Below are 21,886 nucleotides of genomic sequence, written 5' to 3' on the forward strand. Positions count from 1 at the left end.
TGGATGTGTCTTTTTCTTTATTTTATTACTGCAACCCAGTCTGGCAGAAGGGATAAGTGAACTTGCATGGGTTTCGTCTTGTGAATAACATGTGACTTCCCAGGTAGCTCTGCAGATGCAAAACATTGTACATAACAAAACAGAATGAACAATGTGTGATCGTATAGTGGTTATTTACAGAAAAGGGAAATACAACACAAGTTTACTGTTATTTACATGATGTCGCCGAACGCATCACATGCCGAGACGGTGGCGCAACGCGGTGCAGCGTGCGATAATGGCGGCAGCAGCGAACTGCCGACACCCACGAACACATCACGGCCAAATGAAAAATGACACAAGCAACGATATACAGTGATACATTGGCTTACGAACTTAATTGGTTCCCAGAGAGTGTGTGTAAGGTGAAAAGTGTGTATGCCAAAAATTAATTTCCCATAGGAAACCATTAAAATGAGAATTATCCGTTCTCAGGTCTCCATAAAACATCATGTTGTACTTTCTAATTTTCTAAGCCTTAAAACTTTTTTATGTATAATAAATGTGCTATGGTATTATAATTAAAGAAATAAACTGTACTATATAATAAATTCGTTTTATTTACCTTTGTGATGGTCGTTGATGGCCTGATGGAATGGATAGCTTTTTGCATAAAGTGTCTCAAGGAGCTCTGGGTTGTATATCTTGGAGGTTGTGATATTGCAACAGCAACAGATGCAAGCAGACACACTAGAAACATCATTATTAGCTGGTTCCCTTGCTTGTCTTTTCATTTCAAATTGAACTGATGGCTAGTGCGGGTTATTTGTGGAGCCTGATTGATGGGATTTTTAACCTTCCAGTCTACACTCTGCCTTTGAACAATCAAAGTGAAACGAGCCCAAATTTCACTGTTTTCTATCCATTTTGTCACTCTCTCTCTGTCGTCTGCCTGTCTCTTTAATGTTTAAACTACCTCCCCTCACTGCTGCATTCTTGACCAATCACGTGGCTTTAACAGAAGACCGGGGGCGGGGAATAGAGGACAAATAAAATGTCGGGAGCCATTTTCTTTTTTGGAGAATGGCTTCACTCCGTCTCTGTCTGTAAACCCCCGCCCCTCACTGCTGCGTTCTTGACCAATCATGTGGCTTTAACCGACGACTGGGGGCAGGGAAAACAGTCGCCTGACATTTTCTTGTTAGAAGAACGGGCTCGTTCGCGACCGACACATAACTCATTGTGGCAGCTCCGTGTGTATCCCAAAACATAGTTCGTATGCTAAGGTAAAATTTTCAATTTTCATAATTTACCGTTCATAAACCAAGGGGTTCGTAAACCGAGGTATCACTGTACAATAAAACCGAAATGAAACAATCATTATCTGCAACACAGTATGGCAGAAGGGAAAGATGAAGTCGCATGGGTTTCATTTTGCGCTGCGCAACAGAAAAGCACGATTGAAGCACAGCTGCTTGAAAGTTCCACTTGACAAAACTTGAATTAATACCCTTGATACAAAAAGTAATCTGGACTTGGAAGGAATCGGAGAACTAATTAGATACACCACGCAGTACAAAAGGGAAAACAAAATCAGATATCGGCATGAATGCGAGTTAATCCAGAGTTAATCTGAGAAATGCGACTCACCATGCGATTTCCCAAGTAGCTCTGCATGAGCTACGGGGGACGTTAGTGCCACACTGTGCGCCATTGTGTCATTTCCGTCATAATTTAATAATCTTCGTGCATGACTCCGTTACACATGGACAAAATATAATTAACATTAGTCTGTGATTCTGATATTTTTAGGCCAGCAGAGAAGGCCTTGCAAGCCCTCACGGTCCACTCACTGCATCCAAGGGATTAAACCTGTTTCAATCTATTCTGAGTTGACAGGATGTGGAATAGTCCTCAGTCGTTTTCTGTGTTTAATTTGTAGCCAATGCCAAGGACCTTTGAAGTTCCTGCAGGTGGTTGTTCGCTTGTCTGATCAGACAAATGACATCCTGATGGAAGGATCAAAAGGGATAAACATGAGCACATGAATCACTTCATCAGATGGAGTCGTCAGTCCCTTCAGAATTTTGCTTTGCTTTTAATTATCCCTTCCACAAGGTCATTTAGAGCCCTCTCTGCCCCACCTTAAAATTGGTGTTATAAGTTTCGAGGTACAAAAAAAAATGTTTTGAAAGTGTTTATGTTTTAATGACCACATCGTGAAGAATTTATAAAATTAAGATACAATTCGGCCCGTGTTGTTCATGTAGGGCAGGGGTCGGGAACCTTCTTGACTTGGAGACTTGAGAGGAAAATACTTGACTTGATACGTGATGCGAGCGCGCGCGCGCACGCACACACACACACACACACACGCACGCACGCACGCGCACACACACACACACACACACACACACACACACATGCGCACACACACACACACAGTGAATAAAAAGTGTGGGTGTGAATAAAAAGTGAAATGAAAATACACACCAAAAAATCATTTTGGGTGAATTTGTGAGGACCACTCTGAAACTTTAACAACGACACATCTAGACCCTCTAGAAGCATTTAGAATGAAAAACCTGTTAGGACGGGCCAAAAGGTCCTCACTCCTCAAAAATGTCCTCACTACATATGGTATAAAATGTAGGTGGTCCTCACAAGACTAGCCACACAAACAAACAAATAAACACACACACACACACACACACACACACACACACACACACACACACACACACACACACACACACACACACACACACACACACACACACACACACACACACACACACAGAATTCTTAGATTAAAGTCAGGATTCTGAGATAAAACAGAGTATTGTGTCATTTTTTTTCCTTGTTAGCCACAATTCTCTTGCGTAAAAATGGCAGGAAGTTGTGATGTGAATGAATGTGCGTGCATGACTTTAAAAAAATACAGGTAACATCAGATTTACGACCGGTGCCAGTTACGACCACCAGACCCTTTTTTTAAGGGACAACCGACACCATTTTTTGTTTCCTAATTTAGTCAAATGCAAAACAACAATAAAAAGGACTTAAAGTGTCCCAAAACTACTTCAAAAGGACCTCGGAAATGGTGAGTTTCAGAAGGTCCCGCCCCCTTGTTCGTGACATCACGCCAGGACGTCTTGCCTTGCTCGAGAATCAAAACAATGACTTCATATTCGGAGAAGATGCTTTCTTGTTACTCATCCAGTTATGAATATGATTCAAATAGTTTGATGGAGAATAATAATTTATCATGTTTAAAAGTGCCGTGCTTTGCTGACCAACTAAACAATGGGCCTACAGTCAAAGCGCAGATGGCCACAGTAAATCTGATACGGCACGATGAACCGTCGTCTCCATCAAGATTCTAGAAGGTCCGGCCTTGCACAGAATTTAGGGCTTGAGATACTCCTTTTTCACCGGAGTTATTTACGGCTTAAACATCCTGCACAAGCGCCAGATTATAAATTTATCAGTTCATGGAAAAGACAACCAATTAAAATGTATATGTTTTACTGCTTACATCTGTTGTTGCTCAGAACGCCCAGAGGCGTGGTATGCAAATCAAGAAAACTATGTTTACTAATATATCACTGTAATTTACATATACTCTCAATAAATAGCTTGGCAGAGGGGCGCAGAATTCAGACGTATGTCATCTGATGACTACGTCTCCTGCCGGCAGTGGGGACAATCTTTCTGGTTCTGAGTCTCTGTCCACGGTGTCTGTCTGTCATATCTCTGACATTTTTGGGGGCTCGTCCGGGATGGCAACGCGTCTCCTGCGGTGAGCGGTCTACGGCAACTGTCAAGAACCGGTGCACCGGCAAGGCCAACAAGATTTCGAGAGGACCTCCTTTTCTTGGGGGCAGAAGCCAGGCCTGCTCGCCGGGTGAGACGCAAACGCCATCCCAACGAACCTGGGCGGGCTCGGGACCGGAAGGATCGCCTCCACAAATTGAGGTCAGTCTGATAAACGATAGTACAAGCCTATTTGTTTGGGTCTTGGAAGATAGAGAACGTTCTAAGGGGCCAGTGCGCCATGGAAAAGTACGTACAGAAAGTCAGTCGGATACTGATTTAAGGAAAATGAGAACGTTCTAAAGGGCCATTGCGCCATGGAAAAAACCGTACGGAAAGTCAGTCGGATACTGATTTTAGGACAAGCCTATTTGTTTGGGTCTTGAAGATTGGATAGTACAGCCTTTTGAAGGTCTGGAAGAATGAAAAGCCTCGAAAAAAATTAAGCTAGTTCATGTGGTAGTGAGAGTGCTGAACTGAGCTTAGTTTTTGGGTACACAAGGACTGATCATCCTTGTGGTTGTGTGACTGTGTCTGTGTGCCTGTGTGAGTCAATGTGTGAGCATGCGGGTCTGTGTGTCAAGCTTGCGAGCTTGACTCTGTCGCGGGGTTGTTTCGGGCGTGACCGCATCTGAGTGTGATTGGAATTGCGATAACGTGTCGTAATTCATATAATATACAGTGGGATTCAAACAGCAGACTTTTGTGGATGCAGTATGCAAGTTCTCCTCACCCTTTTGGGGGTTGAAGAAGGAGAAACCACAAATGTAAATTTGAATTGCTGTCCTACTGAACGAACCCAGTTATAGAGTCCACCCTATGCGGTGAAGAACTGGACCAAATTCATAGAAATAATAAAAAAAAGAGAGAGAGAAGGGGGATGTGGCGAAAAATTGAACGCTAATAATTCGCTCTGCTTCGATAGTATTAATGAAAATTTTATTTGGAGCCGGAACCTAAATATTTTATTTCGAAAAAACACGCCGGAACGAGATTGCGATTTCATGTAGATTACAGTGAAGTCGAGGCACTAAGCGAAAGTCTTCCCGTTTTTTGGAAACGAGTTAAATCAAATTAGTTGCCAATCTGCCTCGATGAAGAAGAATTTGTAGAAAAAAACAATTGGTTGATATAGACGTTGAAGGATCGACACTGTTTGTTCAAGTAAATATTTACGTTGCCGAAAGAAAAAAAAATTGATGGAAGACCACACAAGAAAAAGGTGGAAAAAGGTAGCGCGATGCGTGTTCCGGCCCGCAGATCTCAGGCAGTATTTAGGGGCGCCCCGAAAGGATAAAAAGTTGACAACACACTTGTTTCTGCTTTGGACGGACGAAGTGTTGGAATGTGGTCAGTCCTACTCGGACATTCAAAATCAAACTGCCTTCGATCTGAGGTGCCGAAATAAGGTTGATGAATTAATGCTCGTCGATGGCAAACACCAAATCGATAATGCGATATAATTATGCCTATAAAAAGAGAGTAACTTTACTCTGAAAGAGATGTTGGCGGAACAAAAACGTTATTAAAATATAAAGATTGGGCAAAAAGAAAATTTAGCATATTATGGCCGTATGGTTGTAAGCAAAGAGAAGTGCCCGAAGGCAAGAAAACTGCCAAAATTATTTTGAAACGGACACGGACCGCATTTTCGCACAGAGAGAAATGCGAGTTGGGTCCAAAAAAGTCCCAAAGTATTTGGTTTCAGATTTCAGAGGGTAACGTGAGTTAGAATTTTACATTTTACATCAGGAAAGAGAGAGACAAAAATCATATTAGTGATGGATGGCATTCTATTGGAATACGTGTTGTATGGAATTGTGATTGATATTGATACATTTAGAAGGATTATGATGGTTCGAGAAAATATGCTCTAAAATGAAGTAAACAATACGATGAATAATTAGAAATTATTTTTGGGTATGCGGGAAGGCATGTTATTTTGCTCGTTTAATCTGGAATGTTTTGTGTACTGTTGATTTTTGCCTCGCTTGGGCAGCTAATATAGCAAAAAGACAAGGTCTATAATTCATCATTGCCTCAGTGGGAAGAAATGTGAGGACGGTATGCTTTGGTAGAGTAAAAGTTTAAAAACAATGATGTTTTGAGGTTTGAATTAACTTGTTGCATTTTTCCCCTTTCAATTACAGTGGATAGAGAGAAGCGGTGTTGACCACTTTTTCCGCATACGTTTTGTTTTGAGGCAGTTATGAGATAGCATTTGTTCTCGAGTGGTGAGTACTGATGGTTCTGGAAATAAAAGGTGAGCTGTGTCGACGATATAATACGTGCGTACATCTAGACTGAAGGAATTAGATTAGAAATAAGGAGTTGATGGGTTAAACCTGTAGGCAAGAATACCTGAGCTCACCAAAAATGTGATATAAGGTTTAGCACAATTGTTAACACTGTTGTGAGGGTTGAGGATATTGATTGGATTAAGAAAAGAAGAATTTACACGGCGTTTGTTAACAAAATACTCTAATCAATGTGTGAGGGGCTCCTCATGCAGTCATAAATCACAAGAAGGGGAGGATAACAAACATTCAAGCGCGACAAGCTGTTCACCAAAAAGTTGACCAAATTGAAAAAGAAGATCAAAATGTTTTAAGAGGTGACAAGATATGTTCAACCCGATATTAAACATACAAGTATTCAGATGAGAAAACTAAGATGCCGTAGTTATTTCCTTCACATTAAATCAGGAAGTTGTCTTTTATAGCAAAAGAGCGAGATCTGGCTTTCTCTGTGAGTGGTTCCTTATCAGGGCGACCTGTCACTCTGTTCAAAATTTACGGTGCAACTGTGAAGAGTACAAGACTCCCCATTGTGGGGTGAAAGTGAAACAAACAGTGTGCATTCCCATGCAGTATGTTAGTTTGAAACTATCTGACTGAGCTAAGACACTGATGAAGGAAACAATTAAAGCTTGATTAATTTGAGTAAATTAATACAATATAAACGTGATAAAAGCATGATCATTTGTACTGTAACAGATGGAACTTGCTCGGCGATTGATAAAAAGAAAGAAAAAAGGAAGAATTAATAATGATACCAATTATATTTTCGAACTGGTAACTGCTATGCGACTGTGGGATCAGATTCAGCCTTTATAAACATGATTCAATTATTGAAATTATTGAAATTATGGAAATAGTTAATGTGTGGCCACCGTACTTGATTTGTAAAGTGCAAAGTGATGTTTGAGAAATGCCAACTCAATTCTATCTCTCCTCCACCTCAGATGGCACTACCTGACAAATTCATTTTTGAATGTTACTTTATGTGCAGCGATCCCGAATCAAGGCCGAGAAGGTGACTGTGGGAATGTCCAGGCTACAAATCGACTTGTCACATTTTTGAGAAGACAAGATAGGAACGTCTTTGGTTGCGCCGCACACATTCAGGGAATTTGCGGGAAGCTATGCTCCTCTAATTAAGAAAAAAACTAACAAACAAAAAATCTGACCGAATGTAAATTAATGTGTCCAGGTTCCAGCACGGCTGGCCCATCCCTCTAGCTCCACTTCAAAATTATGGCCGGCTGGCCGCAAAGGCTTGACCAAGGCAGCATGGCTGTGGGGCGGTAGGATGAGTGCCTGAGGGCGTGTGCGAGGAAATCTCTGAAATCAAGCTGGCTGTTCAAATTGTGGTGACGTGAAAGAAATGGACTCTGAATGCACAGCCACTTGCATCCACCCGTTCAGACAAGCTCCACGATGTCCACAGCACTGTCAAGCCGCAAAGCCAAGACATCCCACCTGCTCCCTGGGATAGAAACTGAACTCCAAACGCTTGCTGCTGGCCTCAAAGAAATGAACTTGAGAAAGCTGAAACACATTTGCTGCCACCCGTTCAGCGATCAAGCCACAACGCCAAGAGACATCCCACCTGCTCCCTGGGATGGAAACTCAACTGAAAGTGCTTGCTGCTGGCATCACAGACCTGAACCTCAGAAAGCTGAAGCATGATTTGCTGCAGAAAAGGACTCTGAATGAACAATCTCTCACAATACAACTCCACTGCAACCACTGAACTCCTGCAACAGTACTGGCTTTGATCCCTTGATTTCCTCCACATGACCCGACCGACCTCATGATAATCACCCCACTTCACAATGCCTTTGACACATTCGAAAACGACATTGATCCCTATTCTAATTTCCAAAGGTGTGTGGAGGATGTGGCAGCTGTGTGGACCTATCAGGAAGCTCATTGGTTGGTAATGTTAATTGTTAGAAATGCCTCGTGAGCTGTGTCTCAATAGTATGAAAAGCTGTTTTTCGCAAACGTTTTGGGAAAAAAATTGTTAGTTTTGAATCCATTTTTCCAGAAGTGAAATTTTGACTGACAATTTCAGACATTATACGTTTATACGTGGACATTTCCCATTCACTTATCTTGGTGTGAAGATGGGATTTTTCTCGCTGCATGATAGGAGATTTTGTTGCTTGGAAGCCACTCTGTGGCCAATTTGACCTTTCTTTATTTTCCCAAATGGAAAGAAAAATTCCAATTCGTATGGTTTTTGGGGGGTTTACATGATACCCTCATGCAAACTGACTAATTGGAGGTGCTTTATTTGGTTGTTTTGTTAAAATGCCTCAACTTCTGCTCTTTTTCAGAAAGGAGTGGGGGGAGAGATAGACAACATTTTGACCGACACCAGCATGCAATTGACCAATCGAACAAATATATCCAGCATGCGTCAGATGTGCGGCAGCATTCGGCAAATGGTTTCAAAGAGAAAAAAAATGGCCACATTGTTTTTGTTAGAATGATCCCGATTGTCACAGTGGCTACTTTGTTCGAAATTTTTACAATATCAGCGAAGCAACAGGAAATAAGAATAAAAGGAAAAGATGGTTTATATGCCACACCAAGAAACTCGTATATTAATGATGATAATATTAATAAATGTAATTTGAAAGCGCTTTTTATTGCACTCATAGATGCTTCACAAGAGCTAAAAATGCTAAATTAAATGTACGCCTGAAGACAAGCATACTTAATTGACGCCAAAAATCGATCTAAAAGGAAGCATGAGTAACGAGATTAAAACATGAAAAAAAGCATTATGGAACAATTTAGTTTTTGAGGTTGCGTCCCATGGGCGGGGGCGGCTATCTATCTGAAGGCTGGATGCCCCCCAGTTCTGAGTCTGGCTGCGGGGATGTCAAGAAGATTTGTGTTAGAGGATTGGGGGCTGCGAGACAGAGTGTTTTGGTGAGGGTCAGGAAAGATCAGATGAGGCCTTGATTGTGGGAGTATTTATGGGGGTGTGTGCAGCAGTGTGTGGAAACAGAGCGGAGACTAGAAAACTTTTTTTAAGGTAGAAGAATGCGGTTTTGGTAATTTGGGTGTTGGGTGGAATGGTAGAAAGAGAGTTGCTCATCAATATGAACTCTAAAGTTTCAACAGTTAGAGTGGGGATTGGGTGCAGTTGTTGATGATATTCAAGTCGGGTGAACAGTTGTTGATGTTGTGTATGAATTGTTTCCTGATTAGAATATTAGGAGGAGACGGGTTAGCCAAAGAGATGGTAAGGGTTTTTAAAGGTGCTAGAGAAAGCAGTTGATGGGAGATCAACTCCTATGCTGATTCAGGCAATGTAGTTGGAGATTTTTAATGTTTAAGGGGAAAGATAGTTTTTGTTTGTTTTGTTTTTGTTTTTTCCACGTTAACCACCTTCTTGCAGACCGTTCGAGTGAATTCCTGAGTAGGGGGACTGCAGACGGAGTGGCCAGAGACGGAAGGTTTGTATCAACGGTTGGAGACTACAGACGGGGGAAATGGGGTTCATCAAAAAACCACGGAGCAGACTGGACCATGATATACCAGGCTGCTACCACAGACGCGTCGAGGCAGGTGACGGAAGGGGCCACCAGATGACCAGAGGGACCAGTCACGCAGCCAATCGAGGGGTGTGGAGTCAAGCGATGTGGAACTCGTATCTCACGGCCTTTGGACGGAGGGACCGATCTGGATTTTCCCTGCATGCTAAGATCGGATTGCATGCTGACGTACATTTTATCCCAATATCGTTGTTCTTTTCCCCAGAAAAAAAAAAGGGGGGCGGGGATGAAATGAGAGTTGTTCCCAAATTTGTTTTTAAATGAAAAAGAAAAATATGTTTTTTAGGTATATTGGTTATTATCTGGTGTCTTCAAATTAAGTTGAACTGTTTCCAAATGCCCACCGTGATTTTGAAACTGTCATCAATGAGCAATTTGTTGAACAGTAATTTAAAATGACACTCCAGTCATATAATCAGACTAATGAAAATGCAATTTTGAAATATATGATTAAGAGGTGGGACTGTGGGGTATATATATACATACATGCTTCCCATTGATTGTTAGGCTATTGCGGGGAATGTCTTCTGTCTTGTATTTTACCTATATACCTATATCCCAATAGTATAGACACATATATGCCATTATATTTACTATTTTGTTTTTTTTCCACATTTTTTACACTCCACGATCACTGTCAAGATAATGTTTGCTATCACTTTTAAAAATGATTAAGAGGTGGGAATGATGGAGAATAATAATTTATCATGTTTAAAAGTGCCGTGCTTTGCTGACCAACTAAACAATGGGCCTACAGTCAAAGCGCAGATGGCCACAGTAAATCTGATACGGCACGATGAACCGTCGTCTCCATCAAGATTCTAGAAGGTCCGGCCTTGCACAGAATTTAGGGCTTGAGATACTCCTTTTTCACCGGAGTTATTTACGGCTTAAACATCCTGCACAAGCGCCAGATTATAAACTTATCAGTTCATGGAAAAGACAACCAATTAAAATGTATATGTTTTACTGCTTACATCTGTTGTTGCTCAGAACGCCCAGAGGCGTGGTATGCAAATCAAGAAAACTATGTTTACTAATATATCACTGTAATTTACATATACTCTCAATAAATAGCTTGGCAGAGGGGCGCAGAATTCAGACGTATGTCATCTGATGACTGCGTCTCCTGCCGGCAGTGGGGACAATCTTTCTGGTTCTGAGTCTCTGTCCACGGTGTCTGTCTGTCTGTCATATCTCTGACATAGTTTTGAAGAGGAAAGCATTAATGTTTGCACTCGATTAAAAAGTCCATCCGTATCATTTTGAGGCGTCTGGACTCCAATGTAGCTCCCAGAAAATGCACAAGATGGCACACAAGCTCTGTTGGAAACAGGCTGATTTGTCTGCTGGGAATTTGTGTCAACTAGTATCAAATAGTAGTCTTGGTGCAACACACGATTCACCATCACGTTATGTGTTTTCCATCTAATATCGCCATCAACACGGATCAACATGATGTTTTCAGACCAAACAAAGTAACCAAAATGCATTGTGTGTCGCTTTCTCGGTCAGGGGTGTTCCTGATGTGACGTCACGTCGTCACCTACTCGGAAACAAGACTTCCTGAATATTCAGCGCGAGTCTTAAAACGTAAAATATAGCTCTATGCGGTGGAACCTTTGTAAAATACACTCAGTAGAAGTCATTTGAAGTGATTTTACAAATTATGGACACAACTTGTCCGGAGGCGTCGGTTGTCCTTTAATTCACGGCTGGGACCGCTACGGTGAGATCTGCAGCGTGTTTGCTATGCATTTGGTAGAATAAAGACTCTGTCCTTGATTAGATTGAACAAGTAGGATGTTTATTTGCCAGAGCACGGAGAGTAACGGTTTTTTAATCGCTGTCAAGGACCTTGTGTAGCGCTGTGGCTGCGTTGCAGATCCGCTGAACATTCAGCATGCCTCATTTATCTTAACAGAGAATATTACAGGATTGCACAAAATGAGGATACAAAAGAACTGTTACTTCACAAACGCGTACGACAATTTTGTCCAGCTAGCGCGTGATGGTGTTGCACCACCTGTCACAATGACACCGGTGAGCGGGGAGTGTCCATGCCATTGAGGCGGGTGGGCGTCCGCGCTCGGGTCAAGGGTCCCCCAGATGGGTGAAAGCCGAGGCGGATCAGCCGTCGGCATTTGGGCGCGCGGGATCAGGCCCACGCCGCCACCGCCTGTTTGAGACTTTTTTCCTTTGGCGTCCGTAAATCTGAGCGTGTGTGTTGGGTGACCTCTTTTGAATTCTCCATTAGGAGGGATTTTTCAAAATCGTGTATGCGTGGGAAACCGTGCGTATTTGGGTCAGCAGAACGATAATAATAATACGAAATATAAAACGATAAAAACGACACGAAAAGTTATAATATTTATCATTTAACTGTAAGCAGTTTGGTTTATAATAGAAAATGTTGCATAGAAACAACAGATTGACATTGTATACTATCCTGTAGTGCAGGGGTTCAAACTCATTTCACATGTATATGGCCTCGGTAGATGTCAAGTGGGCCGGACCATTAAAATTATACCATACATGCTATATTTAACCAAAATATCACGTCTTTCATTAGTTTTGGTGTAAAGAAGCACAAGAACATTAGGAAAACAATGACATTTAACGAGCATTCCTTTTTCACAACATTTCGTTTCATGAACAAATGTGTAATTTACTTTTATCATTCACACAGATGCATTGCAACAGATCCCAATGATTCTACAACGGCACAAAACTTTAACAATAAATTGGTATCTAAAAATATAATAATGGACTTTAAGATTAAATGATATTCATAAAGAAAGGAATTTTTAAACCATTGTTTTTGTTCCTTATATTTGGCATCTTTTCGCCTGTACAAGTGCATCAATACCAGGTGTCATGTCCTGACTAGGTGAAACTTTCCCAATGTCATTTAATTGCTTGTTCGTGACCTTTGAACGCATTTTTGTTTTATTGATATTCATTACTGGGAAGATTTGTTTACAAAGGTAAAATAAAACCAACATTGGTTTTATTTTGCAGTCACCACTGGCATTAGCACAAAACAGGAGGGTTAGCCTATCTTTCATTGGTTTATGCACAGGGACAGACTACTCTTCCTGTGTTATGAAAGTCCAGTTAGGCATCCTTTTCCAAAAAAGGCCGGTCTCATCTGCATTGAATACTTGCTGAGGAACATACCCTTCTTCTTTCACCAGTTCGAGGAATGATCCCTTGAAGGCTTCGGAAGCTTTACTGTCAGAACTGGCTGCTTCATCATGACGACTAACGCAGTGAATCCCAGTACAGTGCTTAAAGTTCTCGAACCATCCGTTGCTGGCTTTAAAATCATCAATAAGCGCCGAACTTCCAGGTTGCCCCATGGCGATATCAGAGTGAATTTGCCGTGCTTTCTCGCATATAATTGCTTTATTCATGCTGTCGCCGGATAGCTGCTTTTAGTTAATCCAAATTAACAGAAGTTTTTCGACTTCTTCTATTGCCGAGACAGTTGCTTTGACAGCACGGAAACACCTTGAGCAACACTAGCACCTTCAATGGCTGCTTTGTTGCGAAGGATGGTAGCAATGGTGGACTTAGCATATCGGCACTGGGCTGTTAAATCAGACAAACGCACACCTCGTTTGTGTTTTTCGATGATCTCCTTCTTCTCCTCGACTGTAATTTTGTTTTGTGTCTTCTTCGGCTGAACACGAGCCTGTGGTTGGGTCTTTTTCGGTCCCATAACAGCAAAAGTATCTGTAAAAAATCTGTGAAGACCATTGACATGTGCTCTCAGAGAAAGGTAGGCCGGCTGGGGTGCTGTTCTGTCGTGTGCTTTGGTGTTCTTCCGCCGAAGATTACTCCGCCAGCCATGGTGGGTCGGCGCTCCATATGTATCCCGAAAAGTAGAGCGTATGCCAAAGTTTAATTTTCATAAATGTAACGTTCGTAAACCGAAAAATTCGTAAGGCAAGGTGTTCGTAAACTGAGGCTCCACTGTACTGCTAAAATTTGTTCAGACCTACGGAGGTAAATTTGCCCTTCAAATCTGCATCACATTGCAAATCAATTATTTCTAGCTGGATTTCGACCGGTAGATCAGAAGCTTTAACTGTGAAATGTGAGCGAAAAACTGAAAATTCTGTCTCAAGTTCACCAAATACCTGAAAACGTTTCTCAAACTCCCACAGTAATCCTGTCTCGTACAGGCGTTGAATATATCCCCTCAATATCGAAACTTGTCGAAAACACACCAAGCACAAAGTTTTAACATACCAAGCACAAAGTTTTCCCACGCATCTCTGTGAAAAAATATGACATGGTAAATTTGTCATTGAAAATTCTCCACTCCTAGTCTACTTTTCTCCGTTTGGATGTTGAATATTTTGGCTAATGAGGGTGTTGAAACCACGGTTGAAAAAAAGACCCCGGTGAAAAGAAACACCGCTGTTTTCTTTTAAGTTGATCAAAACAGCACCACTCTAGTGGACAATCCTTGAATCGCACCTCATTAAAAATATGAATTCCATGTCGTTTGTGCATTTTTTTCCACTAAAAATCCTGCGGGCCCGATGAAGCTCCTTGGGGGCGGTTCCGGCCCGCGGGCCGTATGTTTCACACCGACGCTGCAGTGTAAACTCACATCGGTCATTTTGAATGGATCTCGACTGGATCTCGACCGTTTGGTTGTAACGGAACCCGGTCGTCACCTGTACTTTAGGCTTTACTTTAGACATTGACACACAAACAAGGACCAAGAAACACCCTTTCATTCATTTTGAGGGAAAAGGTGTTCCGTTGGTACCCAAGTTCTTTCAAACTAAATTTACACATCACCTTTTGAAATACAGTAAAGTCTCGTTATATCGATATTCTCGGGAGTCTGAAAAATATCGATATAACCGGGACTATCGATATATCCGACCCTGCGCGCATGTAATTTTCTCCTTGCGGTCATAGAAATAGTATCGTAATAAGCGGTACTATCGATATAACCGATATCGATATAACGAGACTTTACTGTATCAGCAAGAAGAAAGACATCAAAACGAGGGACATACTGGGCCGCTGCAGAAGACGCTGCAGAGTGTCATTTTTGTGACTGATACATTTGATGCGGCATCAAACGACTAGTTCTGACAAAATGACTTCCTGAAATTGTCTCATGAAGTCAGCTTGAATAATAGAAAGTTCTCCAGGTTTATATGCGCAAAGACAAAATAAAACAAAAAAGCATGGCAGGTCTAAATATGAATGAAAGGTGTCACCTGATCGGTGGCATTCCTATTCCGCTTGAATTCATCTGTCGCCCAGTCTCGAAGATACTTCCGATCTGTTTCATCTGGTACTCGTCGTATCGTCCTCAATATGTTTCTGTAAACTCCCAAAATGTTCTGCCGCTGTAAAAACTGGGTTCAAAAAAATAAAAATGATGCTCAAAATGACTGATAATCATTCAGGCAATCATTTTACCTATACTGCCACAAATGCAGTCATGTACAATTATAAGACGCTGATAACCCAAATGCGTGTGTTTTCTACCTGCAAGATGCATGCACACATTATTCACGTTCCATTTTGTTGTTTTTTTTGAATCCTCAAAATAAATATTGCATTAAAAATGGATTTCTTTATTGCATTTTTAGAATTTCAAAAGCAATGAAACATAATTCATTCAAATTGTAACGAAGTTAAACTTTAGGGGTCATCCTACAACAGAGTAGGTGTCAAATCATTCTCAACATTTGATCATTTAAAGGGCAACCGACACTTTGTTTTTGTTTCCTAACTGACATCAGAAAAATGTTTTATAGCATCTAAAATACCCAAAACTGATATTTTTAGTCAAATGCAAAACACCAATAAAAATAACTTAAAGTGTCCCAAAACTACTTATATACTTATAAATAACCTTGGAGATGCAGAGTTTCAGAAGGTCCCGCCCCCTTGTTCGTGACGTCACGCCAGGACGTCTTGCCTTGCTCGAGAATCAAAACAATGGCTTCAGATTCGGAGAAGAAGCTTTCTTGTTACTCATCCAGTACTACGTACTAGGTACTACAATAAATAAAATACAATAACAAATAGAATGCAATAAATAAAATACAATTATACATAGAAACAAGAGAGAACTACACGTTAAAATGCAATTTTAAATAGGTGGGTAGTTTTTTTTTGCAGTCGCCGCCGACAGTGCACGACTGAAGGCCTAGTTATGAAATGAATGGCCCACCACTGCTTGGATGACTGAACATGACTTGAAGTTGAGTAATCTACTGTCTTTTCTGCACTTGAAGGCCCTTCGGATTATACACTGCACCTTCAACGAATAGCCAATTTTTAAAATGTGCATCGGGAAGGCACACTGCATTACAAGGCTCATCAAATAGAAACCATGCAATACAATTCAGGAGAATACAGCTTTTTTTATACAGAGCAGCTGATTTAAAGGACAACCGACACCATGTTTTTGTTTCCTAACTCTTCTTCTTTTCCTGTCGGCTTTTCCCTTCAGGGGTCGCCGCAGCGAATCAATGTCCTCCATCTATCCCGGTTTTGTGCATCCTCTTCTCTCACACCAGCCTCACCATGTCCTCTTTGACCACATCCATAAACCTCCTCTTCGGTCTTCCTCTCGGTCTCCTACCTGGCAGTTCAAGGCTCAGCATCCTTCTCCCGATATAGTCACTCTCTCTCCTCTGGACATGTCCAAACCATCTCAGTCTGGCCTCTCTGACTTTCTCTCCAAAGCCTCTAATATGAGTTGTCCCTCTAATGTACTCATTCCTGATTCTATTCAACCTGGTCACTCCCAAAGAAAACCTCAACATCTTCAGCTCTGCTGCCTCCAGCTCTGCTTCCTATCTTTTCTTCAGTGGCACTGTCTCCAGCCCAAACATCATAGCTGGTCTCACCACTGTTTTATACACTTTTCCTGTCATCCTAGCTGAAAGCCTTCTATCACACATCACACCTGACATTTTTCTCCAGCCACTCCAGCCTGCCTGGACACGCTTCTTCACCTCTTTTCCACACTCTCCATTGCTCTGGACCCCAAGTACTTAAAATCCTCCACCTTCTTTATCCCTTCTCCCTGTAGCATCACTCTTGCACTTGGATCCCTCTCATTCACACACATATATTCCGTCTTGCTGCGACTGATCTTCATTCCTCTTCTTTCCAGGGCATATCTCCACATATCTAGTTTCTCCGCCGCCTGTTCCCTGTTCTCGCTACAGATCACAATGTCATCTGCAAACATCATGGTCCAAGGAGATTCTTGTCTAACATCGTCTGTCAACCTGTCAATCACCATAGCAAACAAGAAGGGGCTCAGAGCTGATCCCTGGTGGAGTCCCACCTCCACCTTGAATTCCTCAGTCACACCGACAGCACATCTCACAACTGTCTTACAGTCATGATACATGTCTTGCACCGCTCTGACATACTTTTCCGTCACTCCAGAATTCCTCATGCAATGCCACAGCTCTTCTCTGGGCACCCTGCCGTACACTTTTTCCGAACTGACATCAGAAAAATGTTTTATAGCATCTAAAATACCCAAAACACGCAAGCTGATATTTTTAGTCAAATGCAAAACACCAATAAAATGAGTTAAAGTGTCCCAAAACGACTTCAAAATGACCTTGGAGATGCCGAGTTTCAGAAGGTCCCGCCCCCTTGTTCGTGACGCCGAAATCCGCCACACAGATGCTGCAACGCCAGCAGGTTGGTGCTTTGAGTTAACTTTGTTTTAAACGGCAGCACAATAAATCATGCTAATTCAATTTAAAAAGTAAACATGGATCAGGGTGTTTTATTAAATTAAATGATTACATTTGTTGTCTGTTTTTTTTCTATTCAACCTTTTAGCCCCAGGGTGGAAATTGAGTAACACCACCATTATCTAAGGTATGTTTACATTTTTATTAATGCTACATGATTAATTACCCGAATCATATTAAAAATAATACATGTATGTATTTTTTTTATATTGAACAGAATTTTACATAAACTTAATTCTCCATAGATCTCCATAGGCCACTGTCTTGGGTTTGAGATGCTGAAGACAAGTACTGTAATGTTAAGCTCCTGTCGCTTTCCCCAAATTAAAACTTGGCTTTTATCTCCTCTTGCTTTTGATAAACAACAGCATGATATACACGAGACGCAGTCTGGCCCTTCGTGCTCTCCATGCATACCTACGAGAAGATGACTCACAGTTCTTCAAAACATGCAATGTATGTATTGCCTGACTTAACACAAATGTCTATTGATATTTTGCAGTGGGAAGAGGATCCAGACATTGAAAACATTCCTGTCGCACTTCTCTCCGTGACAACTGACAACTCGCGCCATCTTGTTTAACCCCAACAGCATTTCTGTTGTGATAGACGATGGCATTATTGTGAGATGTGTAAACCTGGATTTCACCAAAATGTCTTTTTTCATTTCATGAATACTGTTTGTTTTTAGTAAGTTTTACTTAGATTTGCACCTTATAACGAGTACATTGAAATGTATTCTCTTGTAATTATTCAAGTATATGCTTGTCATAGAATTTATTTTTTAACAGAACAACAGAGTATAATTTGTTGTTTTTTTCTGTTTTGTTGTGTTTATTTTACATCTTTATCACGATGTTGTGTTAATTACTAAAAAAAGAACTGCTCAGGGGTTTATTTGTTGTTTTGGTACGTGGACATGCTGTGCATTTGATACTGTTATCATGAATGTTTTATCAAAGGTTGTTTTAAACCTTAATAAAAAACTGGACTAAAACAGACATGTGAGGTGGGTTTTTGTTTTTAGACATAGAAGGCAAATGTAATTACAGTATACATGAATATATTTTTTCATGGAACAGTATAAATTTGAGTTGGTTACGCTTAAATATGAAACCTAATTTTAACTTAAAAATTAAGATAACAAGAAAACATTAGAGTTAACTGAAAGTACATCTTTTAAGTTCATTCAAACTCATAACATTTATGTCCAAACAAACTCATAACATTTAAGTTCAGTCAAACTCAAAATGAATTTCCACTACTCAAAAATTTTGAGTAAACTGTACTCAAAAATTTTGACGTAATCATCTCATCTCATTTTCCGTACCACTTATTCCTCATTAGGGTCGCGGGGGTTGCTGGAGCCTATCTCAGCTGTCTTCGGGCACGAGGCGGGGGACACCCTGAATTGGTTGCCAGCCAATTGCAGGGCACACAAAGACATACAACAGTCACTCTCACACTCACAACTAGGGACAATTTGGAGTGGTCAATCTGCCTGCCATGCATGTTTTTGGAGTGTGGGAGGAAACCGGAGGACCCGGAGAAAACCCACGCGGGTCCGGGGAGAACATGCAAACTCCACACAGGGAGGCTGGACCGGGACGCGAACCGGCGACCTCTGCACTGTGAAGTGCGGTGTGCTAACCACTCGACTACCGGGCCACCCTTGACGTAATCAGTTGCCATAAAAATTTTGAGTACTTTCAATTTGTTGGGTTTTACAGTGCAGTTATGAATATGATTGAAATTGTTCTGAAGAGGAAAGCATGAATGTTTGCACTCGATTAAAGAAGTCCTCCCGTAGCAATTGGAGCCATCAGGACCCCAATGTAGCTTCCCAAAAAATGCACAAGATAGCGCCCAAGCTCCGTTGGAAATGGGCTGATTTGTCTGCTGGGAATTTGTGTCAACTAGCATCAAATAGTAGTCGTGTTGCTAATTTCGCCATCAACACGGCTCAACACGAAGTTTTCAGACCAAACAAAGTACCCAAAATGCATTGTGTGTCGCTTTCTCGGTCAGGGGCGTTGCAGACGTGACGTCACGTCAGGCATCGTCACCAACTCGAAAACAAGAATTACTGAAAGAATTACTTCAGTGTGAGTCTTAAAACGTAAAATATAGGTATATGTGATGGAATCTTTGTAAATATGCTCAATAGAAGTCATTTGAAGTGATTTTTCAAATTATGGACACAACTTTTCCGGACGCGTCGGTTGTCCTTTAATTCAATCATGAAGACTCATTATTTGCAAACAGCTTAATCATGTTGATAGTATGCTAATGTAGATACATACTGAATGTGTTGGATCGGATTTACTGTTATTAATCTCACAGTGGATACATTTACATTCTGTTGCCTCCATTATGAGGTTTATTTAGGATTAATAGATTTTTGTGGCTCCAGACAGTTTTTTTGGGGGGTTGCTGACCACTGTTCTCGGCGATCCACGGCACAGGCATAAATATTGCATAATTTGCCACACCTGAGAAAATCTTGTAACACCACTAGTGTGCCGCAAAAACAGAGTTTATAGAATGTAATGATTCTGGAAATAACAATGGGGTGAGATTACCACTCAAGGTGTTACTCTTCAACATGCAGATTTCAAGTTCAAATATGTAAAGTATTATCCATGTCTACATACATTCTGTTTCTCACACCGTGCAAGTCACAGATCCTGTATTTTTCTTCGGACACTCGAACAACCTTCCAAAATGGTGTAGCCCCTGAATACTGCACTACATGGGGAAAGGTAGGCACATTCGGACACTGACTGAATCATATTTAATATTGATTTTGCGTGTGTTGCTTTTACCTGTTTCAAAGAAAGCGTGGAAGACGGTAATCTTGAGGTCGCCATTTTGCTACAATACAAAAATAACTCTTATTCTGTTGCAGCTGCTGCTGGTGTTTTCTTTTTGTTGTTGTTGTTTTCCAGCTGATGGCAACTAACCTTTTAAACTGCGGTCAGGCAGACCTCCACCGGCAAAGTTCAAGTTCAACCTGAGCGATTGTTACGACTGTGCAATGTGCTTTACGGTCACCGTCGCCAGCGAGCAGCGTTGGCAATCTTCAAAATAAAAGGTAGAAAATAGGAATATACAACCTTTATTGATCGATTGATAGATAGATGGACGGACGAGCGGACAGGGAATTATTATTTCTGCTTATATTTTGCCTCATCCTGCCTGAGCCATGGTCATTTGATTTTCTCAATAATATTTCATGCAAATAATGCAATTCGGTGTGCTTTCTGCCATATTTAGTCTAGCTTGTATAATATTCTCATTCTCGGAGTAAACCAAGAATATCCTTTAAGCCTGTTAACCTGATGTTAACAATGCTTAACTGGAGAGTTTGTGGAGACAGATTGATAAAAGCTAAGATTTTTTTCGGAGACTGTGAAGCATCGTTAGTTGCAGTAATAGCTGTTGTGCTTTTAGACTGAAAGCGTCTTACCGGATGTTGGATCCCGACTGCGAGAGCCCATTTTAACCGTTGCATGCTTGAAACCGACTGAAACTTGAAGACCCACACCTCGACATGGTGTCAGACTTTGGCTGGCGTTAAAGAGAGCAGAAAGAGCAACTTTCGGTGCTGCGGGTTAAAAAGAAATAAAACATCTGCCAGAGACACGATATCCGAGACGGCAACGACGTAGCCGCAGCAGGGCCACTGCGGTTGTTGAGATCTTAAGCGCTTTCGCGATGCATTTGGAAGAATAAAGAGTGGAGATAGTCCTTCTTGTTTAGGTCGTACAAGTAGGATATTTATTTGCCGGAGCACAGAGAGCAGCCGCTGCGCTCATCGTCGTACGAGAAGTCAAACACATTTACATATACAGTGGTACCTCGGTTCTCGACCATAATCCGTTCCAGAACCCTGTTCGAAAACCGATTTGTTCAAACACCGAAACCATTTTTCCCATTACAAATAATGTAAATCGTTTTAATCCGTTCCAACACCCTGAATGTTTACCTTTTTAGTACAGTATTTTATACATTATGTTATGCATGAAACTGCACATTAAAATGCTGACCAACACACAAAAAGCAATATATCAGAAAATGTTAAGCAAAATGGCAAAGACACAAATGACATAAATGTAACCCAGGCTAATCTTATGTTCGTAAAGAAAAGAATCATGAATATGATTTTTTACCTTTGTGGTGGTCAGCAGAAGGCGCAGGTGGACGGAGGAAGGAAATTTATTGTTTGGAACGAGAATCCCCTTCATAAAAACTTCGGGGAGCTCTTCTGTCTGAGGGGTGCCCACACGTTCAAATCTCTGCTACGGATTACTCGGCTACAGGATGTTCTTTTCTCTTAAAATATCTATCCAATGACACTTGCTCTCACTCCCATAGCCGTCACTATATTTCACAGCCTCCTTATTCTTTAATATCGTACTTATCGTAGATTTCGCCATGCTGTATTCCCTACCAGGGGTGCTCAATACGT

The 21,886-nt window shown here is 41.2% G+C and overlaps 1 protein-coding gene across 2 annotated transcripts; it reads right to left on the reverse strand.

Moving 5' to 3' along the window:
• Positions 1-20,475, reverse strand: lyrm2 (LYR motif containing 2). 2 transcript variants are annotated; one of them, XM_089022257.1, is made up of 4 exons: positions 20,379-20,475; positions 20,241-20,289; positions 14,899-15,039; positions 1-1,988 (listed from the first exon to the last, which is right to left on the reverse strand). In XM_089022257.1, exons 2-4 carry the CDS (start codon positions 20,283-20,285, stop codon positions 1,911-1,913), a joined length of 264 nt encoding a protein of 87 aa, XP_088878383.1. In that variant the 5' UTR covers positions 20,286-20,289; positions 20,379-20,475; the 3' UTR covers positions 1-1,910. The 2 variants fall into 2 exon arrangements, with proteins under 2 accessions (XP_088878383.1, XP_088878382.1); XM_089022256.1 differs by having other exon boundaries at positions 20,241-20,454.
• Between the last annotated feature and the right edge of the window lie 1,411 nt (positions 20,476-21,886).

Source organism: Hippocampus bargibanti, linkage group LG19 (assembly GCF_051943395.1).
Source record: "Hippocampus bargibanti isolate YZ-2025 linkage group LG19, ASM5194339v1, whole genome shotgun sequence".
NCBI lineage: Eukaryota > Metazoa > Chordata > Actinopteri > Syngnathiformes > Syngnathidae > Hippocampus > Hippocampus bargibanti.